This window comes from Carcharodon carcharias, chromosome 23 (assembly GCF_017639515.1).
Source record: "Carcharodon carcharias isolate sCarCar2 chromosome 23, sCarCar2.pri, whole genome shotgun sequence".
Taxonomy (NCBI): Eukaryota; Metazoa; Chordata; class Chondrichthyes; order Lamniformes; family Lamnidae; genus Carcharodon; species Carcharodon carcharias.
Window position 1 is genome coordinate 800018 of NC_054489.1, and position 21415 is coordinate 821432.

General features: G+C 44.7%; 2 protein-coding genes across 9 annotated transcripts in view; both read left to right on the forward strand.

Moving 5' to 3' along the window:
• The window catches only part of cntnap1 (contactin associated protein 1), a 1152571-nt gene that overhangs the window by 453617 nt on the left and 677539 nt on the right, over positions 1-21415 (forward strand). The window lies entirely within an intron of this gene.
• The window catches only part of plekhh3 (pleckstrin homology, MyTH4 and FERM domain containing H3), a 78591-nt gene continuing 64290 nt past the window's right edge, over positions 7115-21415 (forward strand). For 3 of the 4 annotated variants that reach the window (XM_041173311.1, XM_041173313.1, XM_041173312.1), the window contains exon 1: positions 7115-7396. In XM_041173311.1, coding sequence (XP_041029245.1) covers positions 7271-7396 — 126 coding nt within the window. In that variant the 5' untranslated portion in view covers positions 7115-7270. The remainder of the gene's footprint in view (positions 7397-21415) is intronic. The other variant, XM_041173314.1, reaches the window with a different exon arrangement.

Consider the following 21415-nt stretch of genomic DNA (forward strand, 5'->3'; position numbering starts at 1 on the left):
TGAGTAATGATAACCAGAGTGTGACAGGAAGGGTCAGAGTGTGCAAACATAAGAATGCACCAGCAAATAAGGTCAGATTAGGGAAAAATGGTAAAAAGACAGAATTAAAGGCTCCTTATCTGAATACACACAGCATTCACAAGATGGATGAGTTGATAACACAAATGTAAATAAGTGAGTATGATATGATAGCCATGAAAGGGACATGGTTGCAAAGAACAGGAAGAGAGGAAAAGGAGGTGGAGTAGCCCTGCTGCTGAAGGATGAGATTGGTATAGTAGTGAGAAATGATCTTGATTCAGAGAATCAAGATGTAGAATCAATTTGAGTGGCAATAAGAAATAACTAGTAAATCAGTAGCTAGACTGTCAGCGGTGGAGGCAGTGACTGTCCCTTGATTTGTGGATGACATCTATTTAGGAGTGCACATTTCTGCCATGGGGCTTCATGTGACTGAACAGGCCAATTCTTGACCTGCAAATATTTGGGCAAATGTGGCAGGATGTCCACGAGGTAGTGGGATCCGGAATGCCAGATTTGCTTCCTTTTCTTTTCTTCTTTGCAGCGACTCTGCCTCATCATTAAGACATCGTGACTCAAAATGTGATGCAGCTTGATGGACAAGTTGTCGCCATTTTGAATGGTTGGTAGCAAGTTCCTCCTGGTCATTAATGCTGCTGTGCTTCAGGGACGCCTTCAGAGTGTCTTTGAAGTGCTTTCTTTGTCCTCGCCTAGAACTTTGGCCATTTGAGTGCTGAGGAAACAGGACTTGGAGGGGGAGGCATTTTTCAGCCCTCCGGACAGTGTCCAGTCCACTGAAGTTGATTTTACAGGAGTATTCCTTGAATGCTTGTGCTAAATCGTAGGATAGAGGATAAATCAAAAAATAATGGGGGCAATTTCAGAAAGGTGCTGCAAAAATTGTTGGCAACTTAAACCTTTATATAGATTGAATGAATCAAATTGGCTAGCCCAGAGGATGAGTTCATGGAATGTATTCAGGCCAGTTTCTTAGATAATGTTTTCTAGAACCATCCAGGGAACTGGTTATTTTAAACCTGGTAATGTGTAATGAGACAGGATTAATTAATGACTTCATAGTAAGAGTGATCATAACTTGATAGAATTTCACATATGTTTTGAGGGTGAGAAATTTGGTCTTAAACTAGAGTCTTAAATTTAAATAAGGCAATTACAAGGGTATGAAGATACTGAATCTCCCACTATCAACATCCTGGGGGTTACCATTGACCAGAAATTGAACTGGACTAGCCATATAGTCCAGTAGCCATAGCTACAAGAGCAGGTCAGAGGCTAGGAATCATGCAATGAGTAACTCACCTCCTGAGTCCCCAAAGCCTGTCCACCATCTACAAGGCAAAAGTCAGGAGTGTGAAGGAATACTCCCCACTTGCCTGGACGAGTGCATCTCCCACAACATTCAAGAAGCTTGACACTGTCCAGTAAAAAGCAGTCAGGTATGATGCAGTGACAGACATTTAAGTAGATATTTCATAACTCTTAACAAAGATATATCCCATTGAAATAGAAAGATTCTACAAGAAGAATGCATTATCGGTGGATAACTAAGAAAGTTAAGGATAGCATCAAATTGAAAGAAAAGGCATACATTGTTGCAAAAGATAGTGGTAGAGCAGGAGATTGGGAATAATTTTAGAAAACAGAAAAGGATGATTAAAAAAAATAGAGGGACAAATTGGAGTATGACAGAAAGCTAGCAAGAAATATAAAAACGGTAAAAGTTTCTACAAGTATCTAAAAAGGAACCGAGTAACTAAAATAAATGCTGGTCCCTTAAAGGATGTGACTGGGAAATTAATAATGGGAAACAAGGAAATGACAGAGATTTTGAACAAATATTTTGTATGGCATGAAGATGACACAAAAAACATCCTAAAAATAGTAGAAAATCAAGAGGCATAAGGGAGGGAATTTAAAATGCTCAATCTCACTAGAGGAAAAGTACTGAAAAAGCTTGAACTAAAGGCTGACACGTCCCATTTGCCGGGTGGCCTGCATCCAAGAGTTTTAAAGGAAGCAGCTGCAGAGATGGTGGTTGTATTGGTTATAATTCTCTAGGTTCTGGAAAGGTCCCAGCGGATTGGAATCTGCAAATACAACACCTCTATTCAAGAACGATGGGTGACAGAAAGCAGGAAACTATCAGCCAGTAAGCCTAGCATCTGTCATTGGGAAAATGCTAGAATCCACTATTAAGGAAGTGGTAGAAGAACATTTAGAAAATCATAATACAAACAGGTAAAATCAACATGGTTTTGTGAGAGGAAAATTGTATTTGGCACATTTATTACAGTTCTTTGAGGATATGACAAGCAGGGTGGCTAAAGGGGAACCAGTAGATGTGGTGTATTTGGATTTACAAAAGGCATTCATTCAACAAGGTGAAACAAAAAAGGCTGCTGCACAAGATGAGAGTTCTTCTTAGGTGTTGGGGGTGATATATTAGCTTGGATACAGGACTGGCTAACTAACAGGAAAAAGAGAATCAGGATAAATTGGTAATTTTCAGGTTGGCAAACTATAACTAGGTGGAGTGCCACAGGGATCAGTGCTGGGGCCTCAACTGTTTACAATTTATATTAATGATTTGGATGAAGGGACTGAATGTATTGTAGCCAAATTTGTTGATGATATGGATAGGTAGGAAAGTGAGTTGTGAGGAGGATACAAAGAATTTGCCAAGAGTTATAGATATGTTAAGTGACTGGGCAAAAATTTGTCAGATGGAGTATAATGTGGGAAAATGTGAGGTTGTCCACTTTGACAGGAAGAATAGAAAAGCACAAATTAATTATACATAGAAACTGCAGAATTCTTGGTACAGAGGGATCAGGATGTGCTCATACATGAATAACAAAAAGTTAGCATGCAGGTTCAGCAAGTAATTAGGAAGGCAAATGGAATGTGATCCTTTAATATATTCAACGATCCAGTCTCCACTGCTATCTGGAAGAAGAGAATTTCAAAGATTAATGACCCTCTGACAGAAGAAATTCCTTCTCACCTCTGTCTTAAATGATTCTAGATTCCCCCATGAGGGGAAACATTGTCTGAACAACTACCCTGCCAAGCCCCCTCAGAATCTTATATGTTTCAATAAAGTCATCTCTGATTCCTCTAAACCCCGATGTGTATCGGCCCAACCTGTTCAACTTTTCCTCAGAAGATCTTCAGCCCAGGAAACAGCCTAGTAAACTTTCTCTGAACAGCCTCCAATGGAAGTCCCACCTTTTGCAACTTATTCTTTCGCAAATTTGTTTACCCGCACAAAAGTCCACACACGTTCACCCATGGCAGCCCCAAATCTTCACGTATCCGCAATTTAAAAATGAGAAGTTTGTACCTGAACATATACTGGTCCTAAAATGAAGAAAAACTGGCATTTAGGTGATAAGAAAACCGTTTCTATGGCGTATTTCCCCCAGTGGAAAGTGCGCACTGCGCATGCATCATCTGTAACTTCACATGGGTTGCTGTGATTCACAGGATGCAGTATTTCCTGACCAGTATTTTTCAGTATGGGTACAGTGCAGCACTTTACCAAAAATGAGTGAGTCAGAGCCAAACAGAAGCATCCCAGGAAAGTGATGATACTTGAACAAAAAGTTACAATCTTAGATAGACTGAAAAATGGAGCAAATGCTACCATGTTGGCCAGGGAATATTCTATCAATGAATCCACAATCAGGTACATTAGGCAGTCTGGAAAAAAAAAAGGCCAGTATTAATGTTTCTAGTGGTCATACAGCCAGTTTAACTTTTGTAAGTAGGAGAGGTCCACACTTGGAGGAAATAGAAAAGTTATTAAACATATGGATAGAGGACCAGCATCAAAGGAGGACCCTAGTTAATGGTCTAAGCATTCTCCAGAATGAAAAAAAGAGTTCGGACCAGTACCCTTATTTCACAATTTTTACTGGTGTTCCCTTTTAAGGTATACAAGACCAGTACGGGCCAGTATTATTTCTCAGTTTTTATTGTTTTTTTGTTCCAGGTAGAAATAAAGCACTAGAATTGTACCAGTACATAGAAAGTAGAAAAGAATGTGGTGCTGGTGTCACCGGTGATAACAGTGATGATGAAGGTGGTGCAGAAGGTGCTTCTCCTTTCTTTGCCTGCCAAAAGATTCTCAGCTAGTACAGGATGGCTTGATAGCTCCAAAAAGCGTTTCAGGCTGGACAATGTGAAGTTGGGAGGGGGAGGGCTGCATCAGCTGACAATGCAGCTGCAGAAGAATTTCCCAAGCTGCTGCAGGAATGCATTGAGGAGAGAGGGCACAGAACGGGTCTTTAAAGCAGACAAAACTGGCCCGTTCTGGAAGAAAATGCCAAATAGGACCTACATGTCCAATTAAGAAAGGACAGTTCCAGGTTTTAAAGCTGCAAAGGCAGGCTAACACATCTACTATGTGTCAATGTGGCTGGTTTTACATGTAAACCGATGCTGCTTTATAGGTCAGAAAATCATTGAGCTCTTAAAGGGAAAAATAAATTTCATCTGCCAGTCTATTGGAAGACTAACAGTAATGCCTGGGTTACAGCAGTAGCGTTTGAAGGCTGGTTTTAGAATTGCTTTCTGCCAGAAGTCAGGACTTACCTGAGAGAAATGAACCTGTCTTTCAAGGTCCTATCAATCCTTGATAATGCACCTGGACATCCACACACTCTTGCAGAGAGCCATCCAGATTTTGACCTTTGTTTTAACCCCCAAATGACCTCACTTATCCAGCCAATGAGCCAGAGGGTCACTGCCTCATTCAAGACTCACTACACCCGACAAAGTTTCAGTCACATTCTTAACCTTCTGGAAGCAGATCCTTCAACTACACTGCGTGATTGCTGGAAGGAATTGAACCTCCTCACAGCAATAGGGATAATTAAGGACTCATGGGATGAAGTTAGAGCTTCAACTATAAATGACTGCTGGAAAAATGTTTGGCCTGAGGTTGTGAATGATATCACAGGGCTCCCCACTGTGGAAGTTGAAGCGGCCAGGATTGTCCAGTTAGCAAAACACGTTGGAGGGAGGGATTTGAAGACCTGGCCACAGATGAAGTAGGGGAGTTGCTTCAGTCTCATCAGCTCAAGAGCTGGTTGGAACTGATGAGGGTAAATGAAAGTAAACAGAAGCAGGATGAAGAGCCTAAGAAGGCTCATTTTACAACCAAGATGATGGCAGATCTCATAAGATCAACTGAAGATTTAAAAACAGGCAGCAGATTATGATATAAACATAGAAAGAATCATTGCCTTTCATAAAGTGATTGACGTAGCTATTGCTCCTTCCTGAGAACTTCACAAAATTGAAAAACAAAAGGTGAAGCAGTCAAGAATCATATTGTTCTTTTTATCCACATCAACATCGATATCAGCCACCTCACCCCTCCCTCCCCATGCACTCTCAAATACGGGACAATAATTTGTACTGTAATGTACTGTAATTTGGGCTGTAATTTCCACTCTAAGTGTGACAGATTTTACATTGTTCTTGTTTTCTTGCTTTATTAAACAATTTCTCAGTAAAATGGTCTCAAATTTACTCAAAAACATCGTTTTTATTGCCTCTGTGCCTTTAAAAAGTCAAATTTTGGGATGGCTGGAACCTATCTAGTTCACTCCAATTATAAAGAATGTTCACAATTTCATTCTTGGCGAGAATCTGTGGGAACGTAACCCCTACAAACAGGGAATTTTACTGTATTTATTTTATCTTCTTAAGGGGATCAAAGAAGTACGTAGTACTCTAGATGCGGTCTCGCAGTTGCAGCAATAGTTCCTTACTTTTATTATCCATCTCCCTTGCAATAAAGGGCAACATTCCCCAATAGTAACCTTCAAAAGAAAAATCAATAAATACCAGAAGGGGAAAAAATGTACAGAGCTATGAGAAAAGTGATGGAGGCAGGGGAAGTGAGGTGAGTTAACCAGATTGCTCTTCGAAAGAGTTGGGGGCGAACTCAATGTGCCAAATGGTCTCCTTCTTTTATTGATTTATGGGATGTGAGTGTAGCTGGTTAGGCTAGCATTTATTGTCCATTCCCCAATTGCCCTTGAGAAGGTGGCGGTGAGCTGCCTTCTTGAACCTTCTGTGCTGTATTATGATTTTATCATTATCCTCTTATTACGAGTATAATTCTAAAAATATTTTGTGATAATCTTTAAAGCTCTGAGAGGTTTCTCATATTCAATGAAACCTGAAGCTCAGATCATCTTTTTCCAGATTTACAGCCCTAATGCAGGGTAAAGAGTAAATATTTCTGGGGATAAAACTTGTCCAGTTATGCACATTAGCTCACACCCAGCGCCCCGCCCGGACCACTGGCTCACACCCAGCGCCCCGCCCGGACCACTGGCTCACACCCAGCGCCCCGCCCGGACCACTGGCTCACACCCAGCGCCCCGCCCGGACCACTGGCTCACACCCAGCGCCCCGCCCGGACCACTGGCTCACACCCAGCGCCCCGCCCGGACCACTGGCTCACACCCAGCGCCCCGCCCGGACCACTGGCTCACACCCAGCGCCCCGCCCGGACCACTGGCTCACACCCAGCGCCCCGCCCGGACCACTGGCTCACACCCAGCGCCCCGCCCGGACCACTGGCTCACACCCAGCGCCCCGCCCGGACCACTGGCTCACACCCAGCGCCCCGCCCGGACCACTGGCTCACACCCAGCGCCCCGCCCGGACCACTGGCTCACACCCAGCGCCCCGCCCGGACCACTGGCTCACACCCAGCGCCCCGCCCGGACCACTGGCTCACACCCAGCGCCCCGCCCGGACCACTGGCTCACACCCAGTGACTGTATGTTGTAACCAGGCAGAGACGGGTTCAACTTCATTCCGCTGCAGCATTCCGAGCGGCGATTTCTTTTGGAATGACGACGGTTGGAAGCCCCTCCCCTTCACCCCGCGCGGACCCCTCGCCCCGCCCCCCGCGCTCACCCTCGCCCCATCCCCCGCGCAACCCTCGCCCCTCCCCCCCCGAGCGCCCCCTCCCTCCCTTCCTCCGCCCCGCCCCCGTGCGCGTTCCCTCCTTCCCTCCCTCCTCTCCCCCGCGCGTGCTCTCCTCCTCCTTCCCCGCCCCCCGCGCGCTCTCTGTCGCTCACATTTCTGGCTCTAGGAAGAAGTGGATTCTGAGGTATTGGGTTGCAGTTTTCAGGAAGGTTTTGCTCAGACGGAGTCTGGTTTCGCCTGAATCTTTCCGCGGGAGGGAGAGGCCCCTGTCCTGATGCCTTTGCGAGCTTTGTGTTTATTGCTTTGCTGCCGGAGAGGCTTCAGTTTGCTGGGCCGAGATTATGGAGAAGCTGAAAAAGCAGAAGAACTTCAGGAACTTCAGAAAGAACAAATTAAATCTGTGAGTGACGCCTGAGGGCAAAATTGGGAAGGGGGGGGGGGTAAGAATTGGGAGAGGCAGGTGTGTGGGGGCAGGATGGGGGGGGGGGCGGTTTGTGTTGGGTCCAGGGATTATCAGAATTTGACAAATATACGGATCCGGCGGGTGTTGGAGTTTGGGGTGGACATCGCTGGCAAGGCAGGAATTTGTCAATCCCTGGGCCTCCACTGGAATCGCTGCAGAGGAGGACCCCGGACACTGGCCCAGTGACTGGTCACCCTGAGAGATCACAACACTCAACAGTCCAGCTCCAGTCCCTCAGGGCTGTAAGCGACTCTCACTAACCTAGTGCCCACCCCCTCCCAACTGTCCCCCTCCCCCTCCCCCCCTCCCCCTCCCAACTGTCCCCCTCCCCCTCCCCCTCCCCCTCCCAACTGTCCCCCCCTCCCCCTCCCCCTCCCAACTGTCCCCCTCCCCCTCCCCCTCCCCCTCCCCCTCCCAACTGTCCCCCTCCCAACTGTCCACCTCCGCTGCCCCCCCCCCCCCCCCCCCCCCCGCCGTCCGGCCTTTTCCCTAATTCAGCTTGTTCGTTCTTACTCGGTGTAGGTGAAATAGTAGACCTGTTTCCAGTTGTGAAGATTGGATGAGGTAAATTGCTGAGTGACTCCTGTGGCCACTCCCCATTCATGATGTATTCAGTGCCACCCGTTTTTTTCAGGGAATAGTATTCAGTCTAAAATGGGGCATCAAAGACTGAGGAATTTGAAGCTCCTGTACCCCATATTCCAAGCTCCTTGAATCATAGAACTTTACAGCACAGAATGAGGCAGTTCAGCCAATCGTGTCTGTACTGGCTGCAAAAGAGCTAGCCAACTTAATTCCACTTTTCAGCTGTATCTGTAGCCCTCTGGTTAAAACACTTCAAATACAAATCCAAGAATTTTTAAAAATCTGATGAGTGTTTGCCTCTACTACCCTTTCAGGCAGTGGGTCAAGGAAAGAATTAATGGGCACTTGGAGAGGTTTGAGTTAATTAAGGAGAGCCAGCATGGATTTGTAAAAGGCAGATCATGCTTGACTAATCTAATTGAAATTTTTGATGAAGTAACAAAGAGGGTTGATGAAGGGAATGCATTGGATGTTGTCTAAATGGATTTTAAGGAAGTGTCTGACAAAGTACTGCACAAAAGGCTGGTTAACAAAATTAGGACCCATGCTTTATCTGATATATCTTAATGTTCTAGACCTTAAACAGCATAATTTCAAAATTTGAAATGATACAAAACGTAAAAGCATTGCGACTTTGTGGTGAGGATGATGCAGATCTTCAAAAGGACATAGACAAATTGAATGGATGGACAAGTGGCAGATGAAATTTAATGCATAGAATAGTGCAGTGATTTATTTTGGTAGGAAGAAAGCAAAGAACAATATAAAATAAAGGGTATATTTCTAAAGGGGTACAGGAGCAGAGAGACCTGGGTGTATATGTGCATAAGTCATTGAAAGTGGCAGAGCAGGTTGAGAGTGCAGTTAACAAAGCATACAGTATTCTGGACTTTATTAATAGGGACATAGAGTACAGCAGTAAGTAGGTTATGTTAAACTTGTATGGAACTCTAGTTTAGCCTCAGCTGGAGTATTGCGTGCAGTTTTGGGCACCACACTTTAGGAAGGATGTAAAGATATTGGAGAAAGTTCAGAAAATGTTCACAAGAATGGTACCAGAGGTGAGGAACTTCAGTTACGTAGATAGATTGCAGAGATTGGGACTGTTTTCCTTGGAGAGGAGAAGGCTGAGAGGAGATTTGATTGTGGTATAAAACATAATGTGGGGTCTGGACAGAGTGGATAGGGGAAAAAACTGTTCCCATTGGTGGAAGGATCAAGACCAAAAGGGCACAGATTTAAGGTAATTGGCAAAAGAAGCAATGGAGATATGAGGAAAGCTATTTCACTCGGCAAGTGTTGGGATCGGGAATGTGGTGGAGGCAGGTTCATCCAGGCATTCAAAACGGAATTTGACTATTGTATGAAAAGGAAGAATGTGCAGAGTTGCAGGGAGAAGGTGGGGGAGTGGCACTAGGTAAAATGCTCCTTTGGAGAGTCATTGCAGACACAACAGGTCGAATGGCCTCCTGTGCTGTGACAGTTCTGTGATTCTGAGAAGAATGCACCATCCGTGGCTAACTCAGGAAGTTAAGGATTGGTATCAAATTGAAAGAAAAGGTGTACAATGCTGCAAAGATTAGTGATAAGTTAGAAGATTGGGACAAAAAGAGAAGGAAAAATAGATTGTGAGTAAACTAGCAAGAAATATATAACAACTTATATAGCACTGTCAGGAAAATCATGTTTAACCAATTCTTTGGAGTAATATGCACTGCGGGTCATGTAGTTGGTTTTCCAGAAGACGTTTGATAAGGTGCCACATCAAAGGTTATTGCGTAAAATAAAAGCTCATGATGTAGGGGTAACATATTAGCAGGATAGAAGATTGACTGGCTGATAGAAAACAGAGCATGCATAAATGGGTATTTTTCTGATCGGCAGGATGTGACAAGTGGAGCCCCAGAGGGCCACGTGCTGGGGCCTTCAATGTTTTACAATTTATACCAATGACTTGGATGAGGGGAGCAAAGGCATGGTAGCTAAATTTGCAGATGACACAAAGGTAGGAAAGTATGTTGATAAGAGGACATAAGGAGGTTGCAGACAGGCATAGATAGGTTGAATGAGTGGGCAGAAGTCTGGTAAATGGAGTATAATGTGGGAAAATGTGAAGTTGTTCACTTTGGCAGGAAGAATAAAAAATCAAAGTATTCTTTTAACAGAGAGTGGCTGCAGAATTCCAAGTTTCAAAGGGATCTAGGTGTTCTAGTGCATGAGTCACAAAAAGTTAGTAGAACTTCAGAGAGGCAGAGAAGATGTGTAGGGAGGAAATCCCAGAGCTTGGGACCCAGGCAACTGAAGGCACACCCACCAATGGTGGAATAATTATAGTGGGAAATGCACAAGAGACCTGAATTAGAGGAGCGGAGATATCTCGGAGCGTTGTATGGATGGAGGACATTACAGAGATAGAATGGCAAAGCCATGGAGGATTTGAAAACAGGAATAGAATTTAAAGGTCAAGACTTTGGCTTGCATTGGCTCTCAGTCAAGCAATGAGCTCAGGGATGATGGGGGAACGGGACTTGCTGTGAGTTGAGACATGGGCGGTTGAGCTTTGGATAGCCTCAAGTTTATGTAGTGCAGAATGTGGGAGATGAGCTAGGAGTCCATTGGAATAGTCCTGTCTAGAGATAACAGATATGAATGAGGATTTCAGTAACAGATGATCTGAGTCAGGCAATGTTACGGTGATGGAACTAGGTGCTCTTACTGATGGCACGAGGTTGGAAGCTCAAATTGGGATCAAGTGTGACTTCAAAGTTGTGAACAGACTGGTTTAATCTCCAACTGTTGTCAGGAAGAAGGATGAACTCAATAGCTAGGAAATACAGTTTGGGGCAGGGACCAAAGACAAAGGCCTGAATTTTCAGCTTGGTGAGTGGGCACAATTGGCCGGGAAACGGAGCACCAACTGTGATTGGCCTCCGACCATGAGTTCACGCTGGCTGGCCAATGATTTCACGCCCGATCAGGTCAGGCACGCGCCCGCCCAATCGACGTAAAATTCAGCCCAAAGGCTTCAGATAGTAAGAACTTCCACACACAACATAAAACAGTGCAGGAATAAATGGGTCATTTTCAAGCTGGCAAACTGTAAATAGCCAGGTGTCACAGTGATCAATACAGAATCCTCAACAATTTGCAACTGATGTTGGATGAAGAAACTAAGTGTATTATAGTCAAATTTTCTGATGATGCAAAGATAGGCAGGGAAAGCAGATTATGAGGACACAAAAGTCTGAATTCTCACATGAATTTCCACTTCTGTTGTAGTGGAAATGGCAGATGTGCCCAGAACTCAGAAGTCCTGCCCTGAACACGGCACCTACCATTTTCACAGGGGTGGGAATGGGCCTGAGTTAGGATCTGAACATGCCTGTTTCACAGAGGTAGCTACCCATATAAATCAGCAGCTGCCCCTACTCAAGTTGGATTTTGATTTCTCAGGTTCCTGAGACAAGTGCAGAGTAGCCCTGATAGAGCAGGTCTGAACTTCACGCATTTCTTTGGATGGCCAGAGTCTCCCTTTGGAAAGGTGCAGGTACCTCTGCGGAATGAACTTTAAACTTGTCTTAACTGCCCCAGAATTGGCAAAAACTCAATTCAAACTGTCCTGCTTTCACTCAAGGGTGTTGGAGGGTGGTTCTGCTGGATTCACAGGGCAGTTTTTTTTTTTTTGTCCCTACTGACTCATGCACCCAGGTGCCAGGAAAAACTTTGTGCTTGAGAAGGGCACATTGTGCTTTATGTGAAGGAAAACACTAGATGGTGTTAATAAGACATGAAAGAAATCAAAACTGTGTACATCAAACTTTACTGGTTTTTTTTGTAATTTTAAAATGGACTTTTGCTGAACCAAAAGACAGCGGCTACAGGTCACATGACTCACAGGATCAGCCATCTGAACTGGAAGCTTCCAACAGGAATTATAAGAACAAAAGAGTTCCCCTCATCCTTGTGGAATCTCACAGCTTATTGTAAGGACATTATAATCAGGAAACCAGGGGACTTGCAGAGATCAAAATTCGTTATTCCTGCAGAGGTATTGAAGGACCCATCTCACACCTGGGACTGTTCAGGTCCATTTCAAAAGGGGACCATTGAGAGGAAATTGGATGTCATTTGCACCTTTTATAAGCCTACCCCTCTAGTGGAGTCACAAGGTCTGCCCAGACAATGGCTTCTCGAAACCAAGATCCTCAACATGGATGGTGACCCTTTCAGACACTAATGACTGGGATATTATAAGCCATAAAACAAAAGCCAGACCCAGACATTAGATAAACATCCCTTTTGAAATCATTGTGGAGGAAAGATGTCACATGACTCAAGTGACCATTTCGAATTCTCTGTATTCAGTTGAGAGCTGAGAAACAAGGAGTCTACTGAATACCTCCAACAAAAGAAAAACAGCAGGGCTCCTGGCTGATCAAGCAGCCAGCAACACATCTCAACTCCTCGAAGCCTGTTCATCTGGAAGCCACTGGCTGCCGCCTCCAAAGCAGAACAAGTCTGAGTATCATTCTTATTTTGCTGCACCACCTTCCACTTTACAGGAATTTTGTGCTGCTGTTCTCAGCTAGGAAACCACTGGAATTGGAACCTCCCCACGAAGGGATTCCCCCTCTGGATTTTGACTTTCTGGACTCTGGAAATCACGTGAATTAATTCATTTCTGTGGTTCTTTTACTGTTGTCATCCATAGTTGAAAAGCTCCTTCTCTATCCCCCTTACTGTGTGTGGGGTGTGGTGTCTGTGTGAGGTTGTGAACATCGCCCGCCCCCACCCCTGCTGCAGGTTTAATTATGGAATAAGTTAATCTTCTGAGTTAATCACAGAGTTTTCTGCAAGTTACTTATAAAATTGGACTATGCAAACTGAGGGTTTGGGGAAAACCGCCACAGCCTAATTTTAAAACACTTAAAAACATTTCTGCTTATAAACAGTGCAAGGATAAAAGAATTCAGTTTGCCCCTCTCTCCTGTCCATAACAATGAGCTGGGCACCCTGGCATATAAACACTATAGTAGCCAATCAGCGTGAGCAGCCAGAGGCCAGTGAGAAGCCAGAAGGTCAGGAGGAAGAGGCAGCGCCACACACACCAGGGAGGAGGAGGAGGAGAGGCAGGCCAACCAGGTACAATCCTGTGGGAAGAGTGTACAGACCTAGGATATCCTTCCTGAATATGATTACATTTTCTCCAGACTATTTTGAAGTGACATTTAAACAATTTCTAAAACATTATTGGACTGTAAACTTGGCTTCTTGTGGAGGCTGGGCCTTTATTTTGTATTTTTGTTAGTATCAAGTATTGATTGTGACTTAGTGGAAGTAGCAAAACATTTTGTAACCAGGTCAAAGGTGACTGAGGCTAAACCGTGAAGTGGTGACAGACTTTTGTTGCACGGCCCAGTAACAATTTGAGCTATGATCCATTGACCCCCATGCTTTGCCATGTGAAGGTAACCATCACTTCAATATCTATGCCTTAGGCTCTTTCCAGAGATCATCAGGAGATCCATCTGGTATATCCCAGTCAGCAGGACACATCTGTGTTAATGCTGTAACTAATGCCCTGTTTGTTCATGTGAGAGAGCACATTCATTTTCCTGTAGATTTGGCGTCTCAGACGCAGAGCCACGGCCTTTGTCCAATTAGCAGGTTTCCCTCAGGTTCAGGGTGTAAGTGATTGCCCCCGTTTTGCCATAAAGGCTCCAGCTCATAATTCGCATACCTTCGTCAACCGAAAGTCCTTCTACTCACTCAATGTCCAGTGGATTGTGACCACGACAAGGTCTTCCTTCAAGTGTGTGCAAGGTTCTCTGGCAGCTGCCATGATTCCCTCATGCTAAGGAGTTCTCGAATTCATTGGTAGATCCATGGTTGGCTTTTAGGGGACAAGAGCTACCCCTTAGGAACCTGACTAATGTCCTCCTTCAGGAGCACTCAAACTGAGAGCAACTACAACAGCAGCCATAGCTTGGCCTAAATAGCCAAGTGGTTATGGTACTGGGTTTGTAACCCCAAGATCAAGAGTTCAAATCTCACAATGGCAAACTGTGAAACAATGTAACTTCATCTGAAACAGATGGAAACGGGTTTGTAGCCGAAAGAGTTACAACAGCAGCCATGTTATCACCAAGAGTACCATCGAGCAGGCCATTGGCATTTTAAAAATTATGCTTCAGGTGCTTCGATCGTTCAGGTGGAGCTCTGCAATATGCCCCAGCAAGGGTGTCAAAGATAAGTGTGTGCTGCATGCTGTACAACGTTGCACTGTGGAAGAGCATACAAATCAATGACGATGACGCCATGGGCAGAGCTCCAACCTCTGAAGAGGAGGAGAAAGCCCCTATCCATTCAGATTCTCAAACAGAGGAGGATGAGGATACCGCCAATGGCAGAGCAGCTGGGAGGTGTGGCCATGTAGCCAGGGCTGACTCTGGGCAGGAGGGGATCATCATCAGACATGCCCTTGTGCAAAATTGATTCACAAAAGATCCTCCTGTTTCGCACTTGCCAGCAGCCAGTCCTTGGTGAGCAACTTCCAAGTAAAGAACCTTTTACATTGATGGCACAATTACGCAGGGGATTGCCCATCCTCCAGAATGGAGAAAATTAACATCAGCGACTTTGACTCAGTTACATTAAAATGGCTGAAACTCTCACTTTCAACACATTACAAACACAAATGGTAAGAATTTCTCCACAATCTGGTCCCCTCACGTAAATGCCAGTGCCTGTAAATGAGGTGTCAAAGGCGCCACCTTGTCCAAAATCAAACCATGCCCACAATGCTGAGGGTCACATGATTTTACACCCTCCTCATGCTGACAGGGTTGTATGAGCCCAGGAAACATGCAGATAAGGCAAATTACACAGTATGAGATCATAGCTGCAACAGCAGCTCTTTGAAAAACTTGTGCACCATCCATTCTGGCCAATGGTCCATTTTCTGAGGTAGGTGCCATATACAACATTTCAAGCTTCCATAAGCCTCTGCTTCCATCACAAACCACACCTTCTCCCACCAAGGAATGCAAATGCTGCCAAAGTAGTGGGCACAGCAGACAGGCAATATTCCCTGGAACATACATGGCCTATCAAGCTGTGATGCTTACACCTTGGCCAATGCATGACAGTGATGCCATGTGGATGAATGCCTTGCATCCAGCACATATGTTTGAGATGCACCTGCTGCCCTGTATCTGTTTGTGGAGTCTGACTGTTGAGGTTCCCTTAAAGTCAAGTTTGGATGGACTATGAAATGTGCAAGGAACATCTCGGTATTTGAGCTGCTGAACACTGGAATCTTTGTGAAAGACCAGGGAATAAAGAAGCCCTCCAGTGCCTCTCAAATTTGGGCACTCCTTTGCTCCTGATGACTTCACCTTGAGATGGACTTCAGCATATCACCTTCATTATCACTGCAACGAATGCCCTTCACAATGTTACCATTCTTTTGGAGTTCTGTAGTGTATAAACACGCACACAGAGTCATCTACAAGTGTATGTAAATATGTTCAACAAGTGCTTAAATGTGTTGGATACAATGTGAAAAGTGAAACCATGGTGAATCTATTAGCTCTGTAGGCAAGACGGCGCCCTGCGCTCACTCTCACTCCTACAAATTGCCCCCATATTCCCTTGTAGGAGGTGGAGGCAGGCTGCTCACTTCTCGGCTTAAACGGCAATGAGGAGCATAGTGGGAGGCCTCGTCATGCAGGCACACACACGGGGGGATTTTCTTCAGACTGCCGCCTCTGCATCTCAGTATGGGCAGCCATGTTCACTGCCACCTGTGGAGCATCCAAGGGCTCTGGTAAAGGGGTTGCAGAGGTGGAGGGAGATGAGGATGCTGGGGAGCTCTTGGTACCTTCACCCTCCCTCAGTTACTTGCGCTGCCCTGGGTTGGCCTTCAGGTGGGGTTGATGGAGCTGGATGCTGGTGCGCAGTAGATGTCCATTCCAGCAACCATTTTGTCAACAGTGTGCCTGTCCTGTTAAGAGTATTCAGCTCCTCATGTATTCCATGCATGTCAGTGGTCATACTCTGGACTGCTCCAGGCTACTGATGGAGGCTTGCACCCTTTCCGGGCCGAGACACTGCTTTTGCATCCACTCTGAGTGCTGCTGCATGTGTCCTTCCATGAGACTGGCAATCTCTCATGGTCAGACATTGTCCCGGGGGTTCAACCACACAATATCGAACTCATGATGCCGATGGACTCCGCCATTCACAGTCCTAGAGCTCCCACTGCCTCAGGAACTCCGCCTGGTGTCCACACATTGCATCTGATTATGGAATTACTGTGCTCCAAAAGGTGACTCCCGTGGCTTCACATTCCTGTCCACTGGAGCATCATTGTGACTTTCCTCCCTCCTCCAAGGGGGACTGTGCACAGATGTCTGACTGTGGCACCACCTCCTGCACTCTGGTGGGGTGACTTTCACCCTTTGCCACCAGGTCTACATGTGCGCTGCATCCCTCCAAAATGCTGGTATCTGTGTTGGTTTAGTGTGGGCTAGTCAGATGCGATGCTGCCTCCTCAAATGTCTCTCCCTCCTCTTGAGGGATGATCTGTGTTGAGGGAGCAGAACTGTGACCTGTGTCAAACACAAAAGGCATTATTTAAGTATATCCCTTCTCTTGATGAAAGCACGCTCCGATGCATGCCATTGTCTTAACCCTGCTCATGCTACCTGTATGACACAATCCCACCCTTGCATATCCTCTCATGCCAGTGCTCCTTGTGCTCAGTGAACTGACAATATGACCTTCACCATTACCACCATGTTCCAAGGTGATTTCAACACCAGCTTTATCAACTCCTACCAGCAATTCACCACCAGCAAAAGAAAGCTGCCCAGGGACACTGGCATTCTCCATAGTCACAAACAAGCAAATTGTTCTCAGCCAGGCTGACTCATCCTCTTTTCAGCCCATCCCTTGTGTTCTTCGCCCTTTTCAATTGCAAGGAAAACATGAATTCATGTTCCCCTGACAATATAGTGCATGAAGGATATTTCTCTTCACTATGTCTGTGTATTACAGTACTTATTCACACACATTCTATGCACACTTACATAAGCAACTTACACTACAAGTCTCAAAGCTGAAGCAGTGCTCTGTGCCAGGTCTCGCATCTTAGCTGCAGCATGCAGATATGACCATTCCCTTGGAGCTCTGTACGGGTGAGCGAAGCTACTTGCCTTGCTGGAATGCAGCAGATCATTGAACTTTTTCATGCACTAAATTCATGAGTGCTGATGGTTTCTGCTAGCTAGCTAGGTTGATGATTGGTGTCCTTTTCTGGATCTCTTCCACCAAAACTTGAAGGTCCTGGTCAGAAAAGTGTGGGGCAGCTGGATACAGCCCTTCCCCTGCATCTCCTCTGTGTGACATTCAATGAATAAAAATGTAAGATAAAGAAAGGGTCGTGAGCTGTTCAGATTACAATACTTCATTCACTTCTGTGTGCTTGATGCACTAACCGTTTTCACTATATCATCAATGTTTACTGGCAAGGTAGAGAAAATGGCTCTATACATGCCATGAATGTTGCAACTGTGAATCCAAGGTGGCATGCTGTGCTCCACAACCACTGACAGCCCTATTGGTTTCCTCCGTCTTGGTCACACTTCTATGCTGTGACAATGCACAGCTGTAAGAGACTGGGTCAAAGGTCAATAATGTGGGGTGCATCCTGATAGATGGGTGGCAAGAGGGTTAGTGGATGGGGAAATGAGCATAGCACTATTTATCATTCATCCACCAGAGTCTTGGCGGCTAACAGCATAACTTCAGAATATCTATACCAGGTAGTGGTGGCGAGATGATGCTAGCTCCATGGCTGGGTCTTGTGAATCTACTCCATGCTTTCAGTGCTTCAGTACAGTACACTGCGATTAGGCAGCAACAACGGCAATTTTTCCTAGGGAACGTCCATGATGGGCCCTCTGTTTCAGGGTCAGCTACCAGTTGAACAACATTTACAGAATCCCCACTCACCTGACAAGTCAATGATGTCTCCTCCAAGACACAGGGACTTCACCATGGACAACCAGCCTCTTGAATGGACTTTCTGACTGCCTGCTTTTTATCTGTGCTGGAGTTGCCCAACTTGCACTGGGCCCACCTCTGCCCCCTCACTACTTTTGGGGGTCATCTACCCCAACTCCTAATACAGACTGCTACCCTGGACTGAAAATCTGACATTTGGTCAGATATTTTTAAAAGTCGGGTTGATGATGCTGGGAATTCTCCGGACTCTGCGCACCTGACTTGCGGACAAAAATCTAGGCCGAAAAGTCTGCAAAGGGATATAGATAGGTTAAGTGAATGGGCAAAAGTTTGGCAGATGAAGTATAATGTCAGAAAATTTGAAGTTTTCTACTTCGCTAGAAAGAATTCAAAAGCAGAATTCATATTATTTAAACAATATTTAAATGTAAAGAGACTGCAGAATGCTGTGGTATAGAGGGACCTAGGTGCCCTGTTATGTGGCAGGTGATGTGTGCCAGGCAGATCAAATCCACAAGGGAAACCTGGCCACGCTATCACAAGTTTTGCAATTTGTATTTATTATGAGAAGATGTGTGCACTGAATTCAGAAGTAATGAGTCCACTACACTTTTAGAGATTTTAAAAATGAAATTAAAACATTTATTAACAAAAGAAAAGATTTCAAACACATACAGAGATTACAGTTACTTAATACTATAACAAATCCCACAATCCCTAATTAACCTGACTCCCAACTACGCATCCCCTTTAAGGCAACAGTTCAAAATAGATTTTAAACTTAAGTAACAAGCCAGAAGGTTTACCACAGCACTCACTCGACAGTGGAATTCCAAAGGCTTTCCTCCACTTTGGGTTGCTGGATACAGCAGACTTATTCAAAAGTGGCTGGAGGCTTCTGCAAGATTGTGTTTTACACAGCCCTCTTAGATCTTACATGCAGCCCCCCCACAAAGTCACCTTCCTCCTTTAGAGATGTTTCTCCCTCTTTAATCTGTAAATTCCAATGTTCTATATGTCTTTGGAAATGTACTTTTCCCGTAATATAAAAATCTTTCATGTTGCCAATATGGTCAATACCTTAGAGAAAAATAAACAAACAGCTTGGCTTTGCTTATCTTGTTAGTTGTAAACATCCTATCATCCCACTGAAACCCAAACAACCCCTTCACTTATCTAAAAATGCAAATTTCCTTCACACCCTACATGCTAAGACCTCATCCATGTTTACTCAGGAGCATTTCAAATGCCTTTTACCCCTAACTTCTTTTAATAACGTCAAGCTTGCAGTCTATCTGACTCTAATTCATTAAATCACGCAGACAGAACCATACACAGTCATAAACCTACTTTACAATAAACCGCAATAATATTATGAAAAATATTATAGTTTCATGACAGTCCTCATACATGAAATGAAAAAAGTTAGCATGATGGTACAGCAAATATTGTGTGCAGTTCTGGAATCTACATTATAAGAAGGATGTGATTGCACTAGAGAGAGTGCAGAGGAGATTTACCAGGAAGTTGCCTGGGCTGGAGAGTTTTATTTATGAGAAGAGATTGGATAGACTGGGGTTATTTTCCCTGGAGCAGAGGAGATTAAGGGGGACATGATTGAGGTATATAAAATTGTGAGGGGCATAGATAGGGTAGATAGGAAGGAACTTTTCCCCTTGGTGGAGGGATTAATAACCAGGGGGCATAGATTTAAGGTAAGGGGCAGGAGGTTTAGAGGGGATGTGAGGAAGAATTTTTTCACCCAGAGGGTGGTGGGAATCTGAAACTCACTGCCTGAAGGGATAGTAGAGGCAGAAACCCTCATAACATTTAAGAAGTATTTGGATATGCATTTGCGATGCCATAGCATACAAGGCTAAGGGTCTAGTGCTGGAAAATGGGATTAGAATAGTTTGGTACGTGTTTGACCAGCACAGACTCGATGGGCTGAAGGGTCTTTTTTTGTGCTGTAGACCTCTATGACTCTCTGACAAAGTAATTAGGAAGGCAAATGGAATGTTAGTCTTTATTGCAAGGGGAAGTACAGAAGTCCTGCTACAATTGTTGATGGGATCTCATCTAGAGTACCATGTACAGTTTTGGTCTCCTTATTTAAGGAGGGATGTTCTTCTATTGGAGGCAGTTCAGAGAAGGTTCACTAGGTTGATTCCTGGGATGAAGGAGTTTTCTTATGAGAAAAGGTTGAGCAGGTTGGGCCGGCAGTCATTGGGGTTTAGAAGTATGAGAGGTGATCTTATTGAAACATATTAGGTTCTGAGGGAGCTTGACAGGGTCGGTGCTGAGAGGATGTTTCCCCTCATGGAAGAATCTAGAATTAGGGGCACAGTTTCAGAATATGGTGTACATTTAAGATTGAGACGAGGAGCAATTTCTTCTCCTGTAGGGCCATGAATCTCTATCCCAGAGAGCTATGGCGATTGAGCCAAGGCTGTGAGAGGCAGATTTTTGAACTATAGGGGAGTCAAAGGTTATAAGGAGCAGGCAGTAAAGTGAAGTTGAGGCTGAGCTCAGATCAGCCATGGTCGTATTGAATGGTGGAGCAGGCTCAAGGGACCATATGGGCCACTCCTGCTGCTATTTCGTACTTTCTTATGTACCTGTCCTGCTACCTTCAGTGATCTGTGGGCTTATACCTGGTAAGATCCCTTGGTCCCTCCACACTCCTCCATTTATTGTGTGCTTCCTTGCCTTGTTCACCTTTCCCAAATGCATTACCTTACACTTCTCTAGATTGAATTCCATTTGCCACTTTTCTGCCCACTATCTGACTAATTCATTGATACCTTCTTGCAGTCTACAGCCTTCTTCAACCAAGGGCCAATTTTTGTGTCATCTGTGAATTTTTTATATCCCCTTGCATTTAAACCTGAATCATTGAGGGGTACCATGAAAAGCCAGGGATCCGTGCTGAGCCCCGCAGAATCTCACTGGAAACAGTCTTCCAGCCATAAAAACACGCATCAATCTTTTGCTCCCTGCCACTGAACCAAACTTGCCACTTTCTTCTAGAAAATGATGGTCAGAGCCTCCTGCTATTTTCTCCCTTACTTTGAAGGTTGGTCAAGCATGTCTCCCCATTTGAAATCCGTGCTGATTTATTAAATTTTAGGTTTCTGGATGTTTTTCTATTGCATTTTTGAGTAAAGATTCTATTATCTTTCCTAGTATTGATATCAAGCAAAATGGTCTGCAGTTCCCTGAGAAGGTGGTGGTGAAAAATAATCTCATTGAAACATATAAAAGTCTTAAGGTGCTTGACAGGGTTGATGTTGGGAGGATGTTTCCCTCTGGCTGGAGAACTAGCGGTCACAGTCTCAGGAT